General features: G+C 64.1%; 2 protein-coding genes across 3 annotated transcripts; one reads left to right on the top strand and one right to left on the bottom strand.

The window, feature by feature from the left end:
* Positions 1 to 114: 114 nt before the first annotated feature.
* On the bottom strand, positions 115 to 5,881 carry CHLRE_07g347050v5 (uncharacterized protein). Its single transcript, XM_043064486.1, has 11 exons — positions 5,583 to 5,881; positions 5,304 to 5,508; positions 4,759 to 4,855; positions 4,235 to 4,337; positions 3,698 to 3,799; positions 3,314 to 3,372; positions 2,924 to 3,059; positions 2,416 to 2,610; positions 1,591 to 1,752; positions 1,116 to 1,289; positions 115 to 796 (listed from the first exon to the last, which is right to left on the bottom strand). The coding sequence occupies exons 1-11, from the start codon at positions 5,670 to 5,672 to the stop codon at positions 617 to 619; spliced, it is 1,503 nt and encodes a 500-aa protein (XP_042923054.1). The 5' UTR covers positions 5,673 to 5,881; the 3' UTR covers positions 115 to 616.
* Positions 5,882 to 6,847: 966 nt separating this feature from the next.
* Positions 6,848 to 17,735, top strand: CHLRE_07g347000v5 (uncharacterized protein). 2 transcript variants are annotated; one of them, XM_001692514.2, is made up of 9 exons: positions 6,848 to 8,748; positions 8,942 to 9,060; positions 9,373 to 9,518; positions 9,742 to 9,989; positions 10,214 to 10,290; positions 10,518 to 10,619; positions 10,801 to 11,583; positions 11,743 to 13,810; positions 13,983 to 17,735. In XM_001692514.2, the coding sequence occupies exons 1-9, from the start codon at positions 7,542 to 7,544 to the stop codon at positions 14,984 to 14,986; spliced, it is 5,754 nt and encodes a 1,917-aa protein (XP_001692566.2). In that variant the 5' UTR covers positions 6,848 to 7,541; the 3' UTR covers positions 14,987 to 17,735. The 2 variants fall into 2 exon arrangements, with proteins under 2 accessions (XP_001692566.2, XP_042923053.1); XM_043064485.1 differs by having other exon boundaries at positions 9,370 to 9,518.
* The last annotated feature ends 1,130 nt before the right edge of the window (positions 17,736 to 18,865 follow it).

Genomic DNA, 18,865 nt, shown 5'->3' with positions numbered 1-18,865 from the left:
CTGCTCGCGTGCAGGCTCGTTGCGCAGGTACCCACCCACCATCAACCGCCCGGCCGGCCGCCCCCTCCCAGAGATGGTCCCCCGTAACGCCGCAAACCCGCCGCTCAGCTTTTCAGCATCATGAGGTTACACGTATATGCAAGGTGTGGCTCGTTGCTGGCGCTGACTCGTCATGAACATCCGTGTGCCGTGCCTCCGCCGCCTTCACAGAATGCCACGCATTTGCCAATTGCCTATCGTCAAGTGCTCAGCCCTATAGCCCGCTGCCCGTAATCCTGTCATCCTATCACGCCAGCAGCCGGCCGCAAAATCTCGTTTCCAGTGCCGCAGAAGCGCCTTGCGGCGCACACCGCACGCGCCACACGCTACGTACTACGCGCCTGCTGTCGCCCAGTTCAAACTCGCCCAGCTGACGTGCTCCATCAGCCTCTTCAACCCTCCCCCTTCCCACGACCCAGACCTCCCCCATCACATGCATTCATCCCTACGCCAACGGCACCATCCCGTTCGTCCCAAACCTCCTCGGCCCTCCCCCACCACCCCTTCCTTCCTCCGTCACCACCTCCACCTCGCCCACTCCCTGGCCTCAACCTATCCTGCTCCCACCCGCCTCCGCTCACGCCTCCTCGTCCCCAGGGCTGGCCTCGGCCTCGCCTGCTCCGCCCGCTCCGCCGTCCCTCATGTTGGCAACGTAGGCCTCGCGCTCGATGTGCTCCAGCGCGTCGCAGATGAAGTTGACCAGCTCGGTCCAGTCCACCGTGCCGCTCTCGTCGGCGTCAATGGCGGCGAACATGGCCTGCGGCGGGCCAGGGGGTGGGTTTGCAGGGGTTGAGAGGTTGGGGCAGTGGAAGCAGGGCTAGGGGTGTGAAGGGAGAGCGGCCAGCCCCGCCACAGTCCCTCCTCCCACGGCATCCACTGCATCGACACACGCACCTGCGTGCCACTTCCACACCTCCAGCCCACCCCTCCGCACCCCCTTCAGCCGGCCCTCCGCACCCCTCCAGCCCCACCCCTTCGCACCCCTCCAGCCCACCCCTCCGCACCCTCTCCCGCTCCATACACACACCCACACGCTCACACCCACACCCACGCCCTTGCAGACGCATGCCCCGCACCTTCATGTGCTGGTCGCTGAGCGCCAGGTTGGCGTCGGGCGCCAGGCTGTTGAGGCCGTCCAGCACCTGCGTCACCTGCGGCAGCGTCAGCTGGCCCGCGCCCTCCGTGTCCACCCGCTGGAAGGCCTGCTCCAGCACGCCGCGCAGCTGGTCCAGGTCCAGAGCGCCCAGAGCCTGAGGTGGGGGGGAGGGGAGGAGAGAGGGAGGAGGGGGGAGGAGGGAGGAGGGAGGGCGTGAGGAGGGGGGTGGTCAAGGCAGGGCAGCAGGGGGAGGGTATGGACAAATCGTAGCAAGGCGGAATCGGTGACGCAGTGATCACGTACGGAATGCATGCGCTTGGTGAGGGTGCGGTAGGTCGAGTTAAGGATGTGTGTGTGTGTATGTATGTGTGTGTACGTTCCAGGCCCGCCCTTCCCCTCCTCCCCTCCCCTCCTCCCTTCCCCTCCTCTCCTCCCCGCCTCCTCCCCGCCCTCACCGCGATGCCGCCGGCCTCCGCCACCGCCTTGATGGCGTGCATGCGCCCCTTCATGGTCTCCACGTCGTACATGGAGCGGATGATGGAGGCGGCCTGCGGCACGAACTGGATGTACTGCACCATGCCGTCGGGCGTGGTGGGCGCCTGACTGATCAGCGACACCTGCGGCAGGAGGCGGGGAGCACCGGGGGATTGCAAGGATTGGTACAGAGAAGTGTAGCGAAGTAGACAGCAGGTGTGGTGTTGCGCGTACAGATGACCGGCCAGTGGGGCAGGGGCTTACATTCATGATTGATAAGGAAGTTAAGGCGTAGGAGCAAGGTTAGGGAGGGGGATTGCATGCTGGTTAAAACATTGGGAACAGGATACAAGCAGGGGAATCAGGGGCAGGGGGGAGGGGAGGGGAGAGGAGAGAGGGTGTGGAAGGCGTGGGGCGGGGTGGGGTGGGGTGGCCGGGCGTGAGTGGGTTCTGCAGTATAAGGGAGGCGTGCGCGGGTTCATGGATGTGGTGGCCAGGAGCCGTACTTGGAGAACACATCTCGCTGCTCGTGCTTGCAAGATCTGGTGTTGGACGACCCGTCGCGGCAGACCTCCCCCTCCCTCCGCCTCCCCTCCCTGACGCCCCCTCCTCATCCACCACACCCCGACACCACGCCACCACCGCACCACAGGCTGCCTCACCCCGCACTCCCCCCCGCAGCCCGCTCATCTCATGGTCCTCGTGCAAACCAGCCGCCTCCCCCTCCCCCTCCCCCTCCCCATCCGCCTCCCCCTCCCCATCCGCCTCCCCCTCCCCCCCTCCCCTGCACCCAGGCCGCCGCCCACCATCTGCAGCGTGGTGAGGCCCAGCGCCTTGTACGACAGCTCCTTGAAGATGGACTTGACCTGCCGCTGGCTGAGCAGGCCGGTGTTGTCGGGGTCGGCGTCGCGGAAGGCGCCCAGCAGCATCTGCTGCAGCTCGTCGGCGTTGCCCAGGATGTCGTTCACCACGATCTCGTCCTTGAAGCGCTCCACCAGCACCTGGGGTAGGGCGTGAAATGGTGGGGGAATGGTGGTGGTGGGGGTGGTGAGGGCTGGGAAGGGGGAAGAGGGGTAGGGGTGGGGTGGGGGGCTACAAGGTTAAAGCACTGGGAACAGGAAGAGGGGTGGGTGTGGAGTAAACCGACGAGACCGGCCGTTACCTGGCCCAAACCCACACGCTGCCAGTACTCCCCCAGTCCACGGACTCAAAACTGGTTTTCCCCGACTGTTTACACCCCGCCCCGCCCCGCCCGGCCCCTGCCGCGGCTGCCCCAACCCCGCCTGCCCTCCTCCCCCCCACCCGCACACCCACCTGGAAGCACACGGGGATGAACTCCTCATAGCTGACCAGACCGTCGCGGTCCACGTCGATGTGCGACAGGATGAGGTTGATGTCCTTGCGCGTCAGGCCCAGCTCCGCGGCCTTCAGGGCCTCCTTGAACTCGTGGCTGTGTGTGTGCGTGCGTGCGGGAGGGGGGGAGCCGTTGATGTCAAGAACGGAATCATTAAACCCCATGCAAGAAGTGCCGCCGGGCAGGGGGGGGGGAAGCGGGGCGTAGGAGTGGGGCCGTCAGAAATGTTTGATGCAGCCGAGCCTGAAGCGAAGGCGGTGAGCTCTAGCGCCACCCAGTATCTACAACCCCCAGCACCCGCCCGCCCCTGGCCCCCGGGGCGTCTGGCGGCACCACAGCGCCGGACTCACCGGTTGAGCTGCCCGCTGCCGTCGGCGTCGGCCTTCTTGAACACCTTGAGCATCAGAGCCTGGGCGTGTCATACCAGCGGGAATGATCAGCGCGTGTGTGCGTGTGTTTGTTAACACGTGGGCGGTCGCGCCACAGCGCATATCGGTTGAGTGCGAGGCCAGCGGCGCAACACACATACCGGTACGGACATACGGTACACAGGCCCAAGCCCCTCCCTCTCCCACCTGCCCCCTCCCTCCCCCGCTCACCTTCCCATCCTCCCATCCTCCAACCCCTGCCCTCACCCCCGCTCCCGCCCCCACGTGCCGCCGCCCCCAACCCCCAACGCCGCCCTCCACTCCGCACCCAGCCCCTAAACCCGCCCCCCCCCCGCAGTCGCGCACCTGCAGCTCCTCCTGCGGCAGGCCGTGCAGCAGCATGGTCTCCACCTCGGTGCGCACCATGGTCTCCACGCCGTGCATCATGGCCTTGGCCTGCTCCTTGGCCTGTGGGGGGTTACATTCATGATTAGCTAAGGAAATGGTGGCCTTGGGGACAGGAGGAGAAGAAAGGCGTGCGTCGAGAGTGAGGGAGCGGGCGTGCGGGCGTAGAATTATATGCGGGCAGGCACAAGCGCCGGCGCAAGTGTCGCGTTCACATGTGCCCGCTAGGCAAAGCGGCCACACGCCATCTCCCGCTCGGCTTCCCGAGATGACACCTCCGTTCCTCCCTGTCTCTCTTACCCGCTACACCACGCGCGCGCCCCCTGCACCCAACCCCTGCCCCCATGTCATTGCCAAACCCCCGCCCCCCACCCCACGCCTCCTCCTCCGCCTCCTCCTCCGCCTCCTCCTCCGCCTCCTCCGCCTCCGCCTCCTCCTCCGCCCTCCGCCCCTTACCCCTCCGCCCCTTACCCCTCCCCCCCCCTGCCGCCTGCGCACCTTGATGCTCTGCAGGATGTCCACCATGATGGGCAGGAACTCCTTGTACTGGATGACGTCGTCGTCGTTCTCATCCGCCTCGGCCAGGATCTGGCGGATTTGGCTGCGTGGAGGGGAGAAAAGGGAAGAGTTTTGGCGTTTGATAAGCCCAAGTAGCAGCTCCAAAACAAGCAATGGGAGACAGAGCAGAGCCAGAGCGTATGCCCTAGTCCCTCCCCTCCGCATTCAGACCCTCAGCCGTCGGGCCCTGCCTCCGCTCCGGCGCGGCTGCGCCCTGCTCTCCCCACCGCCATGCCCATGCCCATGAATCCACCCGCCGCCTTCCCTCCACGCTGCGGGCGCCCGGTACTCTGCGCCTCACGCAACCCCCCATTCCTTGACTATCGGGGCCTATTTCATTGGGCTTGGGCACATAACCTCACCCCCCCTGCCCCTATAAGCGCGCCCCCGCAGGCCCGCTGCGCCAGCCCCCCCTCGCTCTGTCATCTCTGTGCCATACACGTATGTGTGTGCCGCTGTCTCACCGGTCCGACAGCTTGAGGTTGGCATTGCGCAGCACGGCCGTAAACTCGTGCCGGTCCAGAAAGCCGCTGCGGTCCGCATCCGCCTCAATGAACAGCTCTGTAAGCATTAGTCGCAGTGTTGGAGTAGGTTCAGGAAGCGTGATAGATTGTGCAATGCAAGAGAGGCATGTGAGGAAATGGGGCCGTGCGGTGCGGTGCAACGCAGAGGGCGCGTGTGAACAGGGGCTGATTACAAGACCAGGTGGTGCAGGCAGGCAGCCGCTACGTGCTGGGCTGCGAGCGGGGGGGGCGCACCCGGCGCGGGGCATACCCGCTGTGGTGCTGGTGGCAGGGCTAGGTGCCCCACCCCCCCACCCCCCCACACACACCACACACACACCCGCCGGCCCCAGCGTGCAATCAATGGCGCTGCCTGTCACGGCCGTGCCGTATGCAGGAAACGTCCCCGCCAGCACCCCATCTCTCGATCTAGGTCAAGCGCGACTTGTACGATCCAGTCAACGACTTGTGCGATCCAGTCAATACGTGCGGGGTGGTGCACTCACTCATCAGGATGGGCTCCAACTCCGCGGGCGTAAGCGCCGCAATGTCGAACATAACCGCTGTCTCCTCCACATCCGTCGCCTTACTAGTTGCCGCATGCGACGTGCTCGCTGGCTCCACGGGCGCGGCACGCCCAAGGCCCTCAGGCTCAGCTTGCCCTTGTAGCCCCGAGAAATAGCGTGCTCCAAACTCATAAATGTTGGATGGCTGCAGTTATGATAACACATTAAAGGCATTTAGCGCGACACCTCGGTGCACGCGCGAGTTTGGTGCCATTTTACCTGTGCACGCAAGATTTCACGCGTGAACGCTTTGAGGATTGCCGGAAAATCTCCCGGAATCGTAATCGGCTTCTGATATGTTGAGGACATGCTTGCTAGCCGGAGTCCTCCCCGGCACCAGCTCCTATCGCCTGCTCAATTACCGATGCTCGTTTGATCACTTCAGATAGTGCTTATGTTGATGATATAAACTGCAAGCGCAACAAGTAGAGCTAAGCAACTTCGAAGACTAAAATGTTCGGGTGCTTGTGCTGTCTTATCAAAAGCGTTGCAAGCCACTGCTAAATATAAACGATGCGTGGTTGCCGAATGAATAAACGTATGTGCAACGGAGGGCTCGTGTGCTTGGGGCGCGCGAGGAGACTGAATCCAAGCGACACGCCACGCCACGCCGCGTCCCTTGACCCTTACCTACCTGACCACCCTCGCCAACCCGAGATGTTATGCCACGCGGGCTCTCATGTGCTGACAACACGCAGTCGCCTACACAAAGGAATAACTGTGTGGTGTGATTGATGTCCCTAGCCACGCGCCAAAAACTTGGCAAGGCCACGAGCATTAAGCTCCACGGCAATTTGACGAGGTGTACCGTATTACGAGGAGGATTACTGTGTCGGCAAAGCTCTGTGCTTTACATCGGTGACTAAACAGGGCACATTTCCTCCTGGGATGGCCGCTGACACCCGATGCTGCCCCCGTGTTCGGAGTTCGTCTGGGATGTGGAAACCGTGCACGAGAAGACAGATACGGCAACCGTGTATACGCAGGCACTGACGCCACCCTGTCTTCAGCGCCGAGTGCGATACCACATGCCCGGTCAGGCAACTCGCACGGTTAGGGTTCACTCTATGCCAGTCTGGGGAGCCCTACCTGGCCCTACCTGGGAACTTCCAAAAGCGCAGCGCAAGTGCACCAAATTGCGAAGCCGCAACCATTCCATGTCGTTTGTTGATAGCTAGACTAAAAAGCCTTATGAGCAGCGCGGGAACGCTCCGAGAGGGTGCTGCGCGGACGGAGCTGGGCATGCCCAGCCTGGCCATCGGTGACCCTGACGAGGTTTTTCGGCGACCATAACCCTAGGTCTTTGGAGGCGCCGGATTGCCAATCCAAGCTTTGATGCACCGCACACTGTAAGGGAGATGACCGCAGGGCCTGCGTTTTCCACACGGAGCGGGTTGTGAATGCCGTACGACTCACGTGGGTGAGTGGTATTTTCATCTTTCCCAGGTCTTCCAATCTGCTCAAACAAGAGGCTACTGCATACTATAAAGTCTAGCGGGAGCGTACTATACGCCACAGGCTAGCTTGATGCACTTTCGCAGCCTCTAGCGAGAACCTATAGCACCCTGAATCGCCCCAAGCTATCTCACACGACATAAAATCCGCATCCTCCTGAGATTGCGGCTACAGGGAACACTACTGCAGCTCATACTTGGCGGGGGAACCACTTGATATCGGCCCGAAGCTCAACCCATGCATGCTTCTGGATTTAAACTCTGTCTTCCAGCTGTAGGGCCATAGCTTGCCTAGCAAGAAGCGCGAAGCTAGCGCCTGAGCGCGTGCGTCACGTCACAGGCGTGCTCAGGCACGCGCAGGGCGACGCGCGTGTGCTATTGTTATAGTTTGGAGGTGCATATAAGCACGTAAGGCCGGCCGGTCTGGAACAGCGCTATCCGGTTGCCAGGATTTCTGCCGGTGCCCAGCTCGGCCTCCCCAAGGGGCCCCCCAGCAGTCAAAGGAGCTCACTGAGGCCAGGCCTATCGGGCATAACCACGGGCACGAGTACTTTGGTCAACTCTCGGACCGCGTTTTGAGCCGCACACACGCGATGACGTTAGTTCCTCGTTCGTCAGCATCCAGGAGCCGGGTGAGGCCTCTTGGATGCAAATAGATGATGCCATGGTACAGCAGCAGGAGTCAGCGCGCAAGAGAGGCGTCCGCGCAAGAGTGACCGCCGGCATGTTGGCGTTCGCATTCCTCGCGGGGTTTTCAATCGCGAGTGCAGCGGCTGGACTGCTAGCACTCAGCAGCTTGCTTGACGCCATCCAAGTTGCAGCGCTGGCCGCCCCAGAGGCAGCGAGGCCAACCCACGTGTTTTCGAACCCCAGCCCACGCTCTGGCCCAGAGCATGGCGGCAGCAAACAGCGGCTGGCGCCAGCCTCGTCTCCCGCCACAGTGCTGCTTCACGACGCCGCTTATGATGTCACCGCATTACCCGATCACCCGATTGCATTTTCGCCATCTGGGTTCTCCAGCCTGGAGCTCCGGAGAACGCGACTGCACGGGCTGAGGCTGGATGCTGACGAAGCGGCCGTGGCGGCGGTTTTACGCGCAGCGTCAGCAGCAGCAACAGATGGCGGGCTGTACAATTACCTCCACTCACACACCTCGCGTCAGCAGCAACAAGTGCCGTATGAGGCTACAGGGGGAAACGGCGGCGTGCCGCCGCCGCGCCTGCAGTTGCGCTTTGCGGCGGCGCTGGCTGTGCGGTTTCTGCACCCCGCCGCCGCGAGTGGCTCGCTGCTGCTTCAAGACGTGGAGCTAGTGGACCTGCACGGTATGGTGTGCGCCTGGCTGTCCGGCAGTAGCAGCAGCAGCGGCAGTAGCAGCTCATGCAGCGGCACTGGCAGTAGCGGCAGTAACGGTTTCTTCGTGGAGCAGCTGCTGCTGCGGCTCCCGGCGGGCGGCTGGGGCAGCAACCCTGCTGCTGCTACCGTTGATGCTGCTACTGCCGGCAGCAGCAGGCGGGGCGAGAACGGACACGCGTTCGGGGAGGTCCGTTTTGAGCTGCGCCGTGTGCGGGCCACCTGTGGCACGGCGGTCACAACCCAACAGGCTGTGGCCGCAGCAATAACAGCAGCACAAGCAACAGCAACCGCAACAGAAACAGCCACGGACGCAGTAACAGCGACCAGCACGGCAGTGGCTCGGCGGCATGCGGGCGAGCTGGATGCAGTCGTCGCAGGCACCGCCGCTGCTACAGCCACGTCTGTGAAGGTTCCGGGCCGGCGACTGCTGGCGGCTGTAGCACCAGGTGCTGGCAGCAGCAGGGACCAGCAGGCGGCAGCGGCGGCCACACCACTGCTGGCGGCGTCAGGGGAGGTCGGGCATCCCACTGCTGCCGCATCGGCAGCCCGCGGCATTGCCAGTGCGTGGGCTCAGAGTGGTAAGCTGGGCAGCAGTCCTCGTGCTATTTGTATCGTGCAATGTGGCGTTGAGGGGTGTTGGGGTGTTGGGGGGTGTAACATGTGTTACTTCCCGCACGCAACCCATCTTTTTATCAGCCTTGTGGCCTGCTGGCTGACCCCGGTGCCCTGCGTTGCTTTATTTGCCCCGCGTGCGTGCATGCGTGTCCGCAGTCCTGGCGGCGCTCGGGCTGCTGGCGGCTGTGTGCGGTGTGTGGCTGAACAAGCTCCTGAGCTGCGCTTGCATGCGCCCGGCAGACCAACACGCGGGGGACGGTGCGGAGAGGCAGCAGGTGCGTATCGTACGTGGGATGCGGGTGAATAAAGTAAGGCATCCGGCAGTCACAACGTCCGTGTTTCCGTGTCCAAACACCACGCACCTCCCGCGAGCCGCATCCTCAGTCCTGGAGCTTGCGAGCAGGGCGGTCGTGTAGCACTGCTGCGTCTGCGATGCGCTCTCGAGCGAGCTCTCGTCCATCCATACTACCCACCCGTTCCCATCCTTTCCCTTCCTGTCCATTGCTGGCCTGCCCGCTGCGGCGACACACTACCGTACCCACCACCGCCAACACCCACCTACCTCTTTCCCCTACCTCCCGCAGCAGCGCCGCAGCACCAGTCGCTCTGTACACGGCGGCAGCAGTAACAACAATCGCTCCACCCACTCGGTGCACTCGGCGGTGCGTGCAAGCCATCAGGGCAACCCTCTGTCGGCCCTGTCCCGCCTGAGTGCACAGCTCCGAGCCAAAGGGTGAGCCAGCTAGCAGTACTACACGGGTGTGCGGGTGCATGCGCGGGCGCACCTGTAAGGCTGCCGCCTCACCCGGGCCCTCCGGGCCACTGCTGTTGCTTGGGCGTGCTGTGTTTGTGTGCGGGCATGCGAGGTAGCGAGCTGCCAGCGGTGCGGTGGCAATAGCTGGCTACTGGCTGTTTGAGTTAACTCGTTGACTACTGGGTGGCCCGGCGACTCGCAGGGAAGCTGGGAGCCGCGAGGGCAGCCGGCATGGCATGCTTCCGGACGCAAGCAGGCACGGCATGCCTCGTGGGACCGGCGAGGGCAGCGTGAGAGGTGGCGCCGCCAACGCGGCGGCGGCGGCGGCGGGTGCCAACGGCGACGCGGCTCGTGCTCCGTCGCGGCCGCCGCCGCTGCCGGCGCTGCTGTCTCAGCTGACGGAGGTACAGGCGTGCCCGATGAAGGGGCGACTGGCGTCGATGCTGCAAGGTGCGTTTGCGTCAATACAGCGGGGCTCTTGGACCCGTGGTGGTGGTGTGGATGCAGTGCATGCCCGGGACCTAACCGATTGGGGTTAGTGGGTTTGGTCTCGGGCCGCCGCCGTCTGCTACACGTACGTGCTGTGCCTGCAGTGTAAGGAGTGTTCAGACTGCGCCCAAAGCCAACCTCCCGCTTCGATTACGGGCCTTCTGCCCGCGCTGTCTTGCTCACAGGCGTGTGGGCGGGGCACCAGCGCTCCCTCATCAAGATCATGCTTCACGGCGAGGACTGCTCATTCATGCTGGAGCAGGTGAGGGAGCCAGGCCGACCGCCAGCGTAGGGCACGTACGTGCGCGTCACCTTGTATGCATGTGACACATGCTATCTATCACCCAGCCAAGCATCCAAGCACAGTCACACACACGCGCCCGCACCCCGGGCAAACTTTCTTCCCCACACTACCACTTCCTTAACTAGTCATGAATGTAACCCCACCCCCCACCCCCGCCTCCCACACACACACAACCCGCGCCACAGGTGGGTGAGGTGTGGCACCGGCTGTCACACCCCAACGTGGTCGGCTGCTACGCCGCCGAGACCTTCGCCACCACCGCACTGGCGGCCGCGCCATCAGAGCTGGTGCGTGAGTCCGCACCTGCACTTGAACTGCTGCTGGTCCGTGCCTGCCTGCCCCCCACGCATGTCAAGCAAGTCACAGCAGGCTGCCGCGCTGCAATACGGCACGACCCCATTTTCAATGCCTGCGGCTCCTACTGTCTCCCATGCCAAGTCTCCATCCTCCCAATCACATGCGCAACAGGCCGCGCTGCTGCCGGAGCCGCCGCCGCCCGACCCCGAGCTCCCCGCCGACGACCCCGCCGCCCTCACCCTCCAGTCCTGGTTCGTGCTGGAGCGCTGCGACGCCGGCTCCCTCGCAGTGCTGCTACAGCAGCGCTACAGCCAACTGCAACTGCAGCAACAGGCTGCGGCTGCGGCAGCAGCGTTGGCGGCTGCTCCGCCGGCCTCTGCCTCTACGCCCCAGGCGGGCGGGCGCCGCGCGCCACCGAGCAAGGAGCGGTCGCTTGGCGCCATGAGTTTTGCCAAGAAGCTTGGGCGGCTGAGCCGGGGCTCAAGGCGGAAGAGCAACGCCACAATGCCCGCTGAGGCACATGCTACAGCTGAGGCACATGCTACCGCTGCGGCAGCCGCAGCCGCGGCGGCGGCGGCGGCTGACGTCACGCCGAGTGCATCAGGCGCCGCCACCCCTGCTGCCCGTTCAGGCGGCGGCGCCAGCAGCGGCGCCGATGAGGGCAGCGGATTGGGGGATCTGCCTTCGAGCCTTGTCACTGGCATGACTGATGGCGGCGGCACGGGCACGACTGCGATGTCCGAGGCAGCGGAGACGCCGCCGCATGCCACCACTACTCGCAAGGCCGCCGCGGGCGCTGCTGCGGCGCCTGACGTTGCTGGCGCTGTCGCGGACATTGCGGCCGCTGCAGGTGCGGCGGCGGCGCCAAACGTTGCCGCCGCCTTGGCTGCAGCCAACATGAGTGGCAGCGGCTGTAGCAACGGGGAGTTACCGCTGCCGACGCTGCTGCCTGTGGTGAGCACGTGCGCCCCAGGCACGCAAAGACTGCATCAGGGCAGATGCCGGTCTTCGGTACTCCCTGGTTTTCCATGCGTGCGTCCTGCAGTTTGTCACACGTTCTCCTGGATACATACCCTGAGCAAAAACGTTATTGTCCCGTTGTCAATTACACAGGCTGAGGCTCTGTCCATCGCTGCTGACGTCGCCGCCGGCCTCGCCTACCTGCACTCCCTCGACCTCTGCCACGGCGACCTGAGGGCCGAGAACGTACTGCTCCAAACTCTTGTACTGCCGGGCGCAGCCCGTGGCGGCGGCGGCGCAGCCGCCGGTGAGGCGGGCGTGGCAAGCAACGCAGCACTGGCGGCGGCGGCGGATGGAGATCACGTGTCATCAGGCGTCGCCACCACCGCAGCGCGGCGCTCGTCGTGCTGTGATGGCGAGCGGGAGCATAACGAGCTGTTGTACGGCAGGGTCAGCGAGCACAGCGACGTGACCACGATTGACGGCTTCAACTCAACCACCGTACTGCTGGCGGCGGCGGCGGCGGGCCGCGACGGAGGCGGAGGGGTGGAGTACGGCAGTAGCTTGCCCACCATCCCGCCGGGCGCGCAGGCCCGCAGTAGCTTGGGCCTGCATGGTGCGGCGGGCGCGACGGCGGCGGCGGCTGACAGCAGCAACCACACGGTGTGGAGCAGTAGCATGCGTCAGAGCACTGGCTTCATGACCAGCAGTAGCGCGCACACGGCATTCACGCTGGGTCCAACGCCCGCCGCCGGCAGCGCCGCCTCCGCCGGAACCTTCACCGGCCTGGCGGCGCACTGTAACGCCAGCGCCAACGGTTCCAACCACAACGGTAACGGACATAACGGTAACGGAAACTTCGCGAGCGGCAGTCTGCACGGCGCCAACGGCGCCTTCCGGCCGGCGTCGGCTGTGTCCTTGACGCCGACGACGACGCAGTCCGGACGCTCGTATTTTGGCGGGGCGGCGGCGGCGGCAGCAGGAGCGGCGCGCATGCCTCTGACGCGTCTGTCCGAGCAGCAGAGTGACGGCGACACTTGCAAAGCCGCGAGTGCTGTCGCCGCGCTCGTCGCCGAATCAGGCGTCATTACGCTGCCAGCCAACTCCGAGGGCGGCCTCGTGCCGCCCTTCAACGTAACCGCCACTGCGGTGGCGATCATCGGTGGCGGCGGCGCCGCCGCCGCAGGTGGCGGTGCCGCCGCCGGGGTTGCGCCGCGTGGCATTGGCGGCACAATGCTTGGAGGCACGAACACGCAGCTTGTGTCCGGCGGTGTTATCGTCAACGCCATCGACGGCGGTGGCAGCGCTGCCGCCGCCGCGCTGGCCACGCACAGCCGCAAGCTCAACGGCTCCCTGTCTGCGCAGCAGCAGAACATCAGCGGCGGCGAAATGTCCGCTACCAGCAGAGCCCTGGCCGGCTTGGCGTCATGGCCCGAGTCGCCGCCGGAGGAGGGCGCCACCGCCGCCGCCGCCGCCGTGGCGGGCGCCCTGCATGGGGCCCGTGTTGGCGGGTTATGTGGCGGCGGCGGCTCCGCTGTCATTGCTGGGATGTCGCCTGTGGCCTCGGGTACCATGAGCAGCTATCGACGTCGCGGCAGCGGCATTGCCCGGGCGGTGCTTGTGGGAGGGCTGCGGAGCGCTCTGGCGGAGCCGCCGGCAGCGGCGGCCGCGTCAGCGCATGCCGCCAAGTCAGGGCGTGCGGCTCCGCACGCGGCGGGCTCGGGCTCCTTTGGCGACGTCGCCGCCAGCGGCGGCGGCAACCGCAGCGGCGTATCCTACCCCGCGCAGGCATTGGCGGCGGCGCGCCTGCCCGGCGACTCTGGCCTTGCCGCGCTGCCTCCGCTGCTGCTGCCGCTGCCAGCAGACCATGCCGGCATCACTGTTGAGTTCCCAGCCGCCGCCGACGTTCCCGCCGCTGCTGCGGCCGCCGGAATGCCGCCGGCGCCTGCGCCGCCGGCGGCACCGCTGCCGCCGCCTCAGACGACGCAAGGCGGCCGCCGCAGCTCCTCGCTGCCCGTCATCCGTCGTGTCGCCAAACTCACGGACCCGTGGCTCGCGCTGGCGCGGCTGCCCGCCGAGTGCGCCGGTGGGCCGTGGTCCCCTGAGGTGGCGGCGGCCACGGGCGTCACCAGCGGCTGTGACGTGGCGCACCTGGCTCCCGAGCTGTTGCTGTCGGGACGACTGCACCCCAGCTCCGACGTCTTCTCTTTGGGCATGCTACGTAGGTGCCGCACCGCATGCCGCACTAGCCGTGCCCGCCTTTTTGTGAAACATAAGGATACAGGGTTCGTTAGAGGTGTCCTGCGCCCGCCTGCTCTATGTTGCACTAACGCGCACTGACCAACTCATGCCGTTTTCCTTTTTACTCATGCCTACCGTACATGTACGTGCAGTGTACCGCATGCTGTCGCCCACCGGCGAGGCACCGTACGCCAAGATGAAACCGGCCGAGGTGGCGTACAAGGTGGCGGCGTGCGGCATGCGGCCCGCCTTCTCGCCTGCCGTACCCGAGCCGTTACGGCGGTTGGTGGAGGACATGTGGGCCTCGGATCCCGCCGCTCGCCCCACCGTGCCGCAGCTGCGGATGCGGCTGTCGGACCTGGCGGCGGCGGCGCCGGCCCTGCAGCGCCAGTGGCGGGAGCGGCACGCGATCTTTGGGGCGGTTGCGACCGTGCCTATCACGGCGGTTGCTGTGGTGCCGCTGGTCGGCGAGGCACACGACGTGGCGCACCGCTGGGCCGATGCCGCCGGCATCCGCCTGCCCCGCACCAGCGTGAGCAGCCGTGGCGGCGGTGGTGGCGGCGCCGGCGGCTACGCCGCCGCCGGCACCGTCATGGCGGCCGAGGGGTCGGTCGGCGGCTCCAGCGGCTTTGCGCGCAGCAGCCGCGGCGCCGCCGCTGGCGGCGCCGGTTGGCCGGTTTATCAGTCGGTTTCGGTTGGTTACCGCAGCGACGCAACGGCTCACGCCTACGATGGCGGCGCGCCGAGCGCCACCGGACATCACACGGGCGGCGGCGGCGGCGGCAACGTGGGCGGCGGCAGCTACGTGACTAGCGGCGGGCACACCAGCACCACGGGCGGCACGAGTAACCTGATGATGGCGGCTGGCGGCGCCGCCGCCAGCAGTGGCCTCAGGTCGGCGGTTGGCGGTTTTGGGGGTTTTGGTGACGTGTCAAACCATGGCAACTCATCACACGCGCTGGTGGGAAGCTCCCGCTTGCACAGCGCGGTGGTCGCGGCGGCGCCGTACCACCACGCCCAGTTTGCGGCTGCCAACCGCTCCAACAGCAACCATAGCGGCGGCGGCGTGGCGGGCGGCGGCGGCGGCGGTTACCACGGCCGCATGACGGTTGCACAGTACGGCAGGAAGGACAGCCGTGCGCTGGATCCACTTTAAGGGTTTTGAAGCCATACATCGCATCATTTTCTTCAAGAGCCGTGAGGTAGCTGTTGCGTACCTGCATGCGCAGCAGGCACCGCATCAGCGCACGCAGTTGCACTTGCGCGAGCGCTACGTCTGCTGCTGGGGGTGCGCGGGTTTGCGTCGCGTCGGGGCCGTGCGCGCGCAGCGCGCGGCGGCGGAGCGGAGATGGAGGTGGCAGGGACAGTGCGTGGCTAGCGGTGGCAACTTTGCACCCATCTTACAACAGCAGTGGGCGTGCGGGACCGCGCAGCTGGTGGGCTACCGTAAGCTGTGTTGAGTATGCTTGGAAGATGGATTGTGCAGCTGAGGATGCGGTCGTGGGATGCGGTGCTGCTGCTATTATGCAATCTATTCATACTGCTGTAGTGTAACGGGTGCACGCTGGAGTCTGTCACGGACGGTTTAGCGCTGAGCGAGGCTTAATACCATTTATTGACGTATGTTGCGGAACTAATGCGTACGTAGACCAGAGTGGAAGGCGGAGTGGGCCACCATTAGGATAAGACTGCTGAGATGAGATGGCCCCATGTTGGACAAATCGAAGCCACACACACCACGCGTACCTTGGAATGTCAACCGCTGCTGGCAGAGACATGTTGGCGCGCTGATCATGGCAGGCACACAAGCACGTAGGTTACTGCTTACTGTGGGCATGTATGTCAAGTGTGTCCTGGTGAACACGAAGAACCTTATTGGTGAACACGAAGCGGGAGTGTGTGGGACTTTGGGAGGGGTACCTATGCCATGTCTGTGCGCGTGGCGCACATATGGTTGCTCTGGGTTTGAATCCACGCACTGCCTATGGCAGGGCTTGTTCAGGGAGACAAGCTGACATGGGTAAGAAAAGAGCGAAAGAGTCACGGGGTGTCCCTAGCAGTGCCTGTGTGCGTGTATGTGATCGGGTGTGCGTGATGAGCAGCCGCCGTGAGCCGTGCCTGTGGCGCCACTGGCTGCCGGGGGCTGCTTTGATTTGCTGCCGCCACCGCCACAGCCGTCTTTCATTAATTATATGTATTACTACCTAGTGCTACTGGCGCACCTGTCCTGGCTTGATATTGCTGGGGCTCGTCTGCATCCCTAGGAATTTTGAGCTTGCTTGCTTGCTGATGTGGGTCGGCACGTAAGGAGGTTGAGCGGCCGGCGGCTGCCAACGCAAAACATGATGGTATTGCGGTAGGTTGGGGCCGGGCGGGAAGGCGCGGGAGTAGGCAGGGGGTGCGACTCATTTCAAGTAACAGCAGCGTGCCCGTCCACAATTTGCTTGCTTGTGTGGAACCGGTCACCTGTCACGCGTTGTATTATTGTATTGTAAGGTAAGTGTACTAAAGACAAGGAAATGTGGCGGCGGCGGTGTAGCTGGATGGTGGTTGTGATCACTCTTGTGCGTGTGTTTCATGCTGATTAAGTGATGTGGCGCAGCCGTACGTCCGCATGGGGCCAGGCGGCATTGGGTCATGATCCGGATGTGGCTAGATGTGGCGCGGGGATGAAAAGCGTGTCCGAGCCTATCCAACTTTATTTCGCTGCACTTGCGTGATCAGTGCTCATCCCTGTCTGCACGCACACAACTCAAACAACAAAGCACCAACTCACAGACTTTCATGGCACGGTTTTCATGTTGTAGCCTCCTAGGGGTGTGCTGTGCAGGTTGCGTGTTTCTTACTTGGAAGTAGCCTCGTTGGAGAAAACGAACGACCGGTAGGTAGGCATGATCAGCAAAGTTTGTTGCCGGTCGCTATATGTCATGCGCGAGTGCGATGGCATGCAGGCGCGCATTGATTGCCGTGCTGTGCGACAGCACGCTCATGTGATGAGGTGCAGGGGTCGTGTCGTGTGCGTGCAAATGATGTGGGTATCTCCATGCGCAACCATTCTATGCGCAGACCCACCATCCAAGCAAGGCGCAGGCCGGGGTACGTTTCCAAGTCGATGCCAGCGAGGTGTAGCGCAATGGAAGTCTGGGCTTTTTAAGCGCCGTTGAGGCAGGGTTAAGGACCTTCCTGGCTCCAGACACCCGGGCTGGCTTGAGTCTGGGTGTGCGTACATGCAAGAAGGACGTTCACGGCTGTGCGACCGTTTCGAAAGATGCGTGTCCTTTGATTTGAATGCCTTGGCTTGCTGTGACCATGTGGGTCGTGGCGGCCTGGGGCAATAGGCTGTATACCTCTTGGAAATGCGCGTGGCTTGGGCGAGCAAGAAGTAAGGGTAGTGGCTGCGTGCGTAGCGGCGGTAGAGAAGTTACGGATAGGCAGCTCTGTGTGGATGGGGTTCTCTGAGTTGCGGCTGTCTATCTGATGCCTGCTTTCCGCCGGCGGCAGATAGAGTGCTGGGTGCAGGCATCAAATAAGGCGCATGGCGGGCAAGATGGCGTGTCAGGCGCTTCTCCCGTGTGTGCCCATGTGTGCGAGTTGCAGGTAGGAGGATTTATTTACACGTCGGTAGCCATTATTATAGCACAAGGATTACTAGCTAAGGCACCCTAGGAGACGGCCGGGATTGGGCGCGTGGTTGCGGCCTTGCATGCGCTGGGTGGCGGTGGGTGGATGTGGAGCGGCCAGAGTTACGTGTATAACGGGTCAGCCGCGCCCAGCAGGCACTGTCTGGCTCGCTCTGCTCGACCGCTGAGCCGTGGGCCAGGAATGCCGTACGTATAGTAGCCGCAGGCAAGGCAGGCCAATAGCGCGGGAGCCTGGTACGGTATGTCATTTAAGCCAAAATAATGCTGTGCCCACGTACGTGGGCCATGGGGTTTCGTTCTGAAGGAGGGTGCCATTGTACCGTGTGGGGACCAGCAGCCGCCGACAGCAGGTGTGCTCGCATGATGCATGACTGGGCAGGGGCAGGGGTGGGGGCAGGGGCGGGGGCAGTGACAGGGGCAGCCTTGTGAATGCAAAGCAGCTTCAGCTGCCGGGGGCGGGCGGCGGCAGGATGGGCAGCAGCAACAGACGCAGCAGCGGCGGCGGCTTAGGCGGCTGCGGCGACACTGTAGCGCGCGCAGCAGCTGGCACCGCCCCTGCTGGTGCTGGAGTGCTTGGCGCCGCTGCCGGCGCGGCAGCTTGTGGCGGTGCACGGGCGGCACCGCGGCAGAACATTGTGAGTAGATAACCTGGATGCGGTAACAGAGGTTCTGGGAGCGGACGTGGCTGAGGTGCGCAGTAGAGATAGATGCTGAGGAACAGGGGCCAGCCACAGTGACTGGCGGGCTGACGACCGTGTTGCATGCTACGGCCAAGACTAACACGTTGATGTTAAGTGTTTTACCATTGAGCGGCCGCGGTACCCGTGGCTGTTGTCTCAAGGCGAGGTACAGGAGGCGGGGCTGCATGACCCGATGGCCGCTGAGGCTGCAGCGCGTGCGCGGCGCATGCGGCTGCGGCTGCTCGGGCGGGTGGAGTCCACGCAAGCCTCCAGCCGTGGCAGTAGCAGCAGTTAGGGCGGTTTGGCAGCGGCAATAATAGCCGTAACAAGGGCGGCGCTGGGCAGGGTGGCAGGGTTATAGGAGAGAAACAAGTAAGTGGGGGCGCTGATGATGATGGCCGCGACTGGAGCATCACCGTGAGCAAACACGCCTAGCTTGCTCGGCTCCCGTTCCAGCACACCCAAGTTCTGCCGGGCGCTTGTGGCAAATGCGTAGATACCATAATTTACACGTGCAGCCGTTCTGAAGCTTAGAGCGGGTAGTTCTGTCGGTTTGCGACCACCCGGTCGTCGAGCGAGTCAGACGACACACCTGGCTCACACCGCCGCACTCGACATCTATAGCCTCTGACAGGCTTCATAAATGAATTCATGAAAGCAACGTTCCTTCTTAATCACTCCGTTCAGCATTTTGCAATGGTTAGAAAGTAACCC

This window comes from Chlamydomonas reinhardtii, chromosome 7 (assembly GCF_000002595.2).
Source record: "Chlamydomonas reinhardtii strain CC-503 cw92 mt+ chromosome 7, whole genome shotgun sequence".
Classification (NCBI taxonomy): Eukaryota; Viridiplantae; Chlorophyta; class Chlorophyceae; order Chlamydomonadales; family Chlamydomonadaceae; genus Chlamydomonas; species Chlamydomonas reinhardtii.
This window is presented reverse-complemented; position numbering and strand designations above follow the sequence as displayed.